This window comes from Helicoverpa armigera, chromosome 10 (genome assembly GCF_030705265.1).
Source record: "Helicoverpa armigera isolate CAAS_96S chromosome 10, ASM3070526v1, whole genome shotgun sequence".
NCBI classification, from domain to species: Eukaryota; Metazoa; Arthropoda; class Insecta; order Lepidoptera; family Noctuidae; genus Helicoverpa; species Helicoverpa armigera.
Genome location: NC_087129.1, coordinates 9,330,987 through 9,339,296, shown reverse-complemented (window position 1 = coordinate 9,339,296; position 8,310 = coordinate 9,330,987). Strand labels below are relative to the sequence as shown.

At 33.3% G+C, this 8,310-nt stretch overlaps 1 protein-coding gene across 1 annotated transcript in view; it reads right to left on the bottom strand.

The window, feature by feature from the left end:
- Positions 1-208: 208 nt before the first annotated feature.
- Positions 209-8,310, bottom strand: part of LOC110377413 (uncharacterized) — a 67,663-nt gene continuing 59,561 nt past the window's right edge. Inside the window, exons 6-7 of the mRNA XM_021336303.3 lie at positions 4,756-4,815; positions 209-2,896 (exon numbers count right to left, since the gene is read on the bottom strand). Coding sequence (XP_021191978.3) covers positions 2,810-2,896; positions 4,756-4,815 — 147 coding nt within the window. The 3' untranslated portion in view covers positions 209-2,809. The remainder of the gene's footprint in view (positions 2,897-4,755; positions 4,816-8,310) is intronic.

Here is an 8,310-nt window from a genome sequence, read left to right as displayed (position 1 = left end):
AGTTACATCAGTATTAAAAAATTATACTACCAGGCACGAATAGAAATAGCTCATCACATTAACGACTTTTTAGCGAAAACTCACAGATTGCGCAAGTTGAATTATTGATGAACTGAATAATTTCGACACGTAGATATTTAATAAAGAGAGAAAACTGTCCTTTTATTAAAAAGGTCACGCATTTCAAATTAAAACGACATCGACAGTTTCAACATTCAATTTATTAGACGTTTATAATATCGGAATTTCATTGTAACGTATATTTTTTCATTTTGTCTATTTTATAGCATTTACAATTACGGGCGTTTACATCACCCAATAAAAAGTCATTTTCTATTATTTACAAGCATTAAAACAAGCTTTGTTTCAGCGTCTATATAAATATACATTTATATTACTTTTATATACAAAACATTTCTTTAGATCTACGTTTATATTATTTACAAATTTATTGGAGATCAAAGTTTTGATCGAACAGAGGCTTTAGTTTTGTTTTGTTTTCAAAATATTTGTAAAACCGCGACGGTATTAAAAAGTTGCTCTTTGACAACTTTGTTTATATCGTTATTGTTATGAACAAGCTTTATTTACAGTTCAAAAGTTCTTTAAAGTCACGTTGTTCAGCAACTGTTTTCAAATGTTCCAAAGGTCAAAAATCCTATTTCATAATAAAAGCATTTTCTATGAGAGTTCTTATAGTACAATGTCCTGAAATAAATTCGGTCTATATCAATAAAATAATCCATATTTTATCACCAACGTAACTTTAAACAACTTACAGCATACAAAACAACACCCTAGTTATAAAAAAATATAAGTCTAATGACTAGTTTCATCACCAGTAGATTTTAGTCCGAGAGCTGGTAGACATTTTTGAGTAGACTTAAACTTAAACTCCGATTCATCAGCGAGCTTTTTGTTTTTGGGTATTACACCTACACAAAATTGTCGACAAGTTCTTCAGTTATTTTTCAGTAAGTAACCTTTAGATTTTTTTATCCACAAGTGATGTAACTAGCCTCTCATACAAATATATACCTAACAACAAATTGATATCTTAACATGATACGCTGTGAACAATATTATTGTACTCTCGATAACATGGAAGATTGAACCGCTAAATGACACGTCATTCGAAAACCCTCTGAAGTATTTTTTATCCTTTTCCTTCAGAATAAAGTAAGATAGGGAACAAAAGTAATTTAAGTTGTAGAGTTACATAATACATAAAATATTTGTTTGAGAGAATTTTAAAATGTACAACAAAAAATACGAATTACAAAATTACTTTTTCCATTGTACTAATTAAACCTGTCTTTCTACTTTGAAATTGCAACAACAATAATTAAAAGTCCGCAAAAGAAATTCCTTTGTAATTTCATTTTAACTTAAAACACGCAATGCATGCTCCATGCAAAACCCACATCGCTTTTATTAAACCTTAATTTGCATAATTACGCTTTTTAAATATTAACTGCACTGATATTTTTTTGCATCGTGTATATTTTACTTTATATACAGCATAAGTAGTTGAAAAATAAACAGTAATTTAGTATTAAAATAAGCTTTTAAATAACATCTGTTTGTAATTTAGTTAATGCATTCATAAACATAGTTTAGTAATTTACTGCAAATTTTAATGTGGTACTGTCAACCTCGATGAAATAGTGACGCCATTTGCCAAAATATAATTAAAGGTACTAAATTGCGTCATAAACTAACATTGGTTCTACAATTTACATGCCAGTGATTCACGAATTCTAATCATTCTGCTATATCAAACGTACTCCTTGGTTTTACGTGTTACTGCGTATGAAAGGACCCGAAACTAGCACAAAAACAGTCCGTCGAATCTTCGAGACGAATCCTTCGGTCATTGGTATCTGTGAACCCGATCTTGGATGTTAGATTGGTGATTTAGGCTTTATACCGAACACTAGAAATCTTATGTGTAGCAAGCAATTAGGTCAAAGCTACCTTCCAAGATCGTATCAATACTTTAAGTCCTTTATATGTACCTATAGAAGTGTTCAAATATTATGTAAGGTTCGTTATTATTCTAGTCACAGTACCAATGCTTTGACATAAATAAGGTTCAAAATAGCATCTCAGATATTCATAAACCAAGTAAGTTGTTAAATACGCCACTATAAATTCATGTCTTACAGAATTTTCTGGCGCAAGGAGGCCGGAGCGTCGCCGTCACGCTGAAATATTTATTATCCTTTTACGCTGTTTCGGAAAATCGGTTAGCTTGGGGACAGGAGACATAGTGTTACTTCGCGGAACGGAGACAGTATTTTTACATTTTCAAATACATACATTCTCAAATAATTGGAAGTTGTATGATGGAAACAAATGCATATCGCATTCTGAAGTTGAATTTCTTGGGGACCATTCTTACATTTTTCTTTCAAGAAATATGTACCTTGTTACGAACAAAACATGAATCGATACACAAATAAGCTTCCTTTGACAAAGAATGCTCCTTTGTTACAGAGAGCTAGGTACATATGGTCATGTCCTAACTTCCCCGTCGAGGAATCATTTCACATAAAACGAAGGTGCATTTCAGTTCCAGTCTCAGTTTTGTACATAAAAACAAAAGAATACTTATTGTCCATTAACATCGGTGACGTATCAAAAAGCTTTCACAGTAAACAAAACTTGATATATTTAAAGACGAGTATCGTCAGAGTTCGTGAAGGCTAGCGTCGGTGTCACTTTCTGCCCCTCCCAGGAGGAGAGTTGACTCGCAGGGCTGCGAGTTCCGCGGCTGTGGCTCCGAAGCTTGGAGGGGGGGTAGTAGTCACAGCTCGATGGGCGCTGCGCCCTTCCATGTGACTCCGGCGCGGAGGAGGTGGTACAGTCGAAGGATGCACCATATGCATAGACACTGTGGAAAAAGTAAAAGGTTAATAAAAAAATACCTACTTCATTTGATGCAAGATGGTACTTGAGGGATTATTTTCTTGTATCCTATGTTTCAGTCCTACTTTCGTACTAATTTTCATTTAAATTGCCTTGGAGCAAGGGTTCAGGATTATTACCAGTCGTTAAAATGTTATAGTCAGATGTAAAGAGAAAGGATTTGTGAAATCTTTCTTCACTTGTTGTACCATTCTGTTTTAAGGTCAACGCTTCGCTTATTTTTTTATTTGACTTACAAGACCACTTTTACAGAAAAGTATTACACAATGGTCTATAAATAGTTCTTTCAGCCATTTTGTTCGACTTTACCCCAGTGACTTAACACTCACGGAAGAGTTTCCAGCATAATTTATCAAGCTTCCCTCAAACGGTGAAGACCGACTGGCGAGTACAAAATGACCCATTTCGGCGAGAACTATCAAACTTTGCTATTAACGGAGTTGTCAACTTAAACGAACTAATAGTTCGTTTGGTCCAAGTGGCCTTTATTTAAGGCGGACAAATATTTTAGTTTGGGAATTAATAGTGTCTGGTACCCAATTTGGACTGTAGTGATAACATGCATTAGTATCAATTTTACCACTTAGTCCTAAATAAAGTTTTCTATTTTTTACAGGTTTGTATGAATTCTCATAAAAGGTTTTGGCACGAATAGTGTTTTTCCACTGCTAAGATCTAATGATGTTTCTTCGCCCGGTAAAAACCGGCCATGACGTCAGATGGCATCATTTATACCGGTAGTTGGAAATTATTGTTTGTCACCGAGCGTTTCCGCGCGGAAAATCCGCTAGTCTGCATTCAAATAGTTCTATATTCTAATCTATGTTTTGGACAAATCGTGGAATGGAATCGCTGTGAAGGTTTTATGCAAACAAGTGCTTGCGACAAGCCAGCTGTAAATTACATAATAGTCGCGGTTTGTATGCAGTTGACGTAACCGCATTAAGCTGCAGTTTTAACGACTGTGTAAAGAAATATGCTTTTGCTTTACATTTTCTCTGAAAATAAACATGAAACAGAAGCATTACTATAACTTTGCAATTAAGTAATTAACAGAAATTATACAGCTCTCAAGCATTCTTTTAAAAACATAGCAGCAGTCTTGGAAAACTGTCATCAAGAAGATTCAAACAAAAAACAGTGACAGGCTTGCTTTCCCACACGGCATGTCACAATATTTCCAAAAAACCGGCTGATTGTGTGCTGCAGCCGTAAGCTAACGTCAGTTTAAAAAAGTAAAATATAAGCTTGAACATTTAAAAAGCATATTTTCCGCCAAGGTGAGTTTTGTTCAACATACAATAGAGCTCGTTGCAATATTTTGGGGTCACGTCGACTCACGTCGCCCGCTGACTTATGACATACGTCGCACAAAAGAATAGGCAAGACTTGGATAAAACCTAACCTGGATACTGTACGGTTCTCAACAAAAGTTTGCAGCGTTGCATTTTGAATTTCGAAATTGTTTTTGGCAGTTTTTGCTGGGAGAACTGTACGTCATGTCGCAAAAAATTGAGAGGAAATGCTTTAGTCTCCGGGGTCGTTTGTGAAAAATTGCTACACGTCGATCTTTTCGGGATAATTCATTTTGTGTTACGTTCTATGTATGTGTATCTGATCACGTTTTTAGTCGAGAACGAAGAACTCATCATCTCCCGAGCCTTTTTCCGTCTTTGTTGGGGTCAGCTTTCGTGATGCTTTCATGCAAGAATTATAAAGATCGAATTCTTGACGAGCATTTTAAATCAAAATAACATTACAGAAGTCAAGAGGCACACTGATTTAAATTAACACTTAATTAACATTATTTACGTAAATACTTACATTTAGAAGTATCCGTGGTATTAAGAATGATATTTCGGCTTTGCACATTGAGTCGAATTGCTGGAACAAAGAAAATTTATGTTAAATTGGAATCGTTTAAAAGTTATATTACAGGAGGCTTTCATCTGTATAAATCAGTATATTTTTGAGAGAGGTTTATAGGATTTTACCAGTTCATTAGTATTGTTCTCCTTTTATATTTTATGGTTGGAGTATTTCGTAATGTAAAAAATATATTTTTATGATGAAATAACAGCCGAAGGGGTTCATTTATCGTCAGATTATGCTACGCTTTCCCCGTTAATAACCTGATTGGTCAAATAGGCAGTCACTCCATGTAGAACACTCGTAATTAACTACATTGGAAGCATTTTCCAACATAGCCCGAAGAAGGTTAGGTAGATTAGACTACAAAAATACTTCTATGTATGTATAATCAAAATTACTCCATTTTAAAATTGTTCGTCTAGACGCACTCATCTTAAAATCACACGAGTAATTTTGACAAGTAATAGTACTTATAATTGTATTATCATACCCTTACAGGTAACACTGTCATCCCCATATCAAACCAACCTTTAATGGGATTAATTTTTGCTACCATTTGAGTCCAATGACCCGTTGACCCTTATTCCTTTATACATATTTGAAGTGAAAGGATATTGTTTTAAAATATTGATTGCTTACGGTGTATAGTAATGTAAAAAAATATTAAATTAGCTCTGTCATTGAGTTCGTCTTGGCAGGCCCTTGGATAAAATGTTAACTTAAAAACATTGAAATAAACAAGGAAGTAGTACGAAAGCTCCACTGAATGCTTGTCAAATACAAACTTCGTTCACATGTTTGTCGAACAAGCAAACCAACAAACTTAGTTGAAGCAACTTGATTTAAAGTAAATTTTGGTACAGCAAAAACACGTATGAAAAACCAGCAATTTATCAACTCCCTACTACTGCCAATACGAGTTATGTTTTATGCCATATGTTTTATGATGGAATAAAACAAAAGACTATCGGATATAATTTTAATCTTTCATTAAGTAGTAAACAAACAAAAGTACGTATAAAAAAACTCTTTTAGGCATTTTGGTTTCATAGAACTCAACTCTTTTCATGTCGGTATTAAAATTAGTTTATTTAACAAAGTGCTCAGTAAACTGTAGTACAAGGTCACAAAATATTCCGTGGAAAATATTAACAATGTTTTCGGTAGCCTAGCCATTAACATAGCAAACTCACTTAGCTAAAGTTAGCCTAGTTGAAACAGGGCAGGACGTACCGTCTCATTTTCTTTAAGCTAGCCTAAATTTTATAGTGAATGTGCTATTAACCCGTCCTAGATAACTAGTAGGATGTAAGAGCGTATAATGTAGGTTTAAAAAAATATATTTAAGTAGTAAGGTATGCGTTTACCCGACTGAGATAGAATTTTTCATCGGAAAAACCAAGATCCAACGTCTTCATTGTTAGCTATTTCGATTACCTATAGCCTAACTAGCTAGCCTATAGTGGTTTCTCCTGCATCCCGTAGGAAATACTCCGTACACACGGATAAAGAATAATCTATAGCTTCCTCTAAAATTGGGCTACCTATAACTGAAAATAAAAATCATATTACCCTACTAGGTATAGTACTTTTGAGACCAGCTTGTTCAAAAAACAAACTCTTACGCTTATAAGATTCGATAGATCGTTTTATAATACATCTTTATTTCGGCTCCATTGGTTTAACTTACTATACAACGGACATCTATTAATCTATCTATCTATCTACTAGATACAAGTGCATGGGCGGATTCTCATTAAAATCCTTTGGCGTAATTAACAAACACTGCATTATTTACTCGCAAAAGGTTTTATGCATCAATAAATGAGTAGGTAAATAAATTGCAATAATTCGTTAATTAATTTATTGGCACATTGGTGCAGAGCAAATTCATTAAATGTTTGTAATATTTAGGCACCGGCACATTACGTAATATATGTATAGGTGTTTGTGTTCATAAAATAGCATTATAGTGACTAATTAATGCTATTTATTACTGCCAATGGTAATAACATTTTGACGCACAAACACGATATAACGTGTATTATAATTAATTTCAGCGTCATACTTTTATTTAACTATGGTCTAATGGGCCGCAAATTTTTCATTTGATGGACCTTGCAACATATGTATGTAGTGTACCTACATGTTCATTATGAGCTAAAATATAGGTACACTCAGTCTCTCCCCACAGCTTTAGTTAACATTCAGTAGAATCTAATAAGGAAGAAAAATATTGACGCATTAAATGGTTTACACTAAGTTAATATAAAGCTAAGCTTGTGCCCACAACAAGATAAATTAAAAAAATAAGTAAAATACATTATTGTAAATTATTTTAGATAACGGTTAAGTAATATACCTAGGTAAATTACTTAAGTATCCGCTATCTAGACGAAATAAAGGGAGCATCACTGACTTCGCGCTCAATTGAACATTCGTACATTCATATTAGAAATTGAGAGATTGATGATGAGAAAAAGAAAACGATTTTAAAATAAAAACAAATGACACGTCAATGACGTCACGCACAAAATGAAAGAGACAGATAGATCAATAAGAAAGAGATAAATATAACTTGTTGGAATTTTTAACCAAAAACAAATGACACGTCAATGACGTCATGCACGAAATGAAAGAGATAGATAGATCAGTAAGAAAGAGATAGATATAACTTGTTCGAATTTTTAAACTAAAACAAATGACACGTCAATGACGTCCCGCACGAAATGAAAGGGACAGAATCATTAAATAACTAATAAGTGTGACAGAGAAAAGCATAATTTTGATGCATCTTCAGAAATGAAGTAAGTCTAATTGCATTGTAACTCAAAACGTATTCTAAAAATATAGGCATAAGGTTATAATTAGTTTAAAAAATCTGTAGAGGCGGCACAAGTTTCGGTAGTCTAAACTAATGCTGCCTCTGGTATGATCATGTTTAGAAAAAAGAGTTATTTCGAAACTTCCAGGCTGAAATAAAAACTTTGAAACTTGCAGGCGGTGATTTGAAACTTTAAGAAATAACTTTATTTTGAGATAATAGTACTGGTTTAGAGAGTTTTAGCAGCATTTCCCTAAAATTAAATAATCATTCATTTCTGTAATTTTAGTACTTACTAAACGAGTTTCAGTTGATTTTCGCACTAAACCAGTTTCTACCGAGTTAATTTAAATTACACAATATCTTTGATGTAATGTTACTGATAAACTGGTGACATTAGTTATGGGAACAGGGACTGGTATCAAGGGAAATAATACGGCGTTGTTTAAACTGCGCTCCGACACTTAGAATATTAATGCAGCCAAACAATTTATGATAACAACTGCACTTTGAATTTGAATGTTTGTGTTTCGGGTTTTGGTATTTATTTAGTGGTTTGGTATGTAAATATAAATAATTTATAAATAGTTATGTGAATACCTAGGTAAAAATCGTAAATAAATAATTTTACTGAAATAATAAAGAAAACAGTAAGATAGTTAACTAATTTCCAAACAACATAT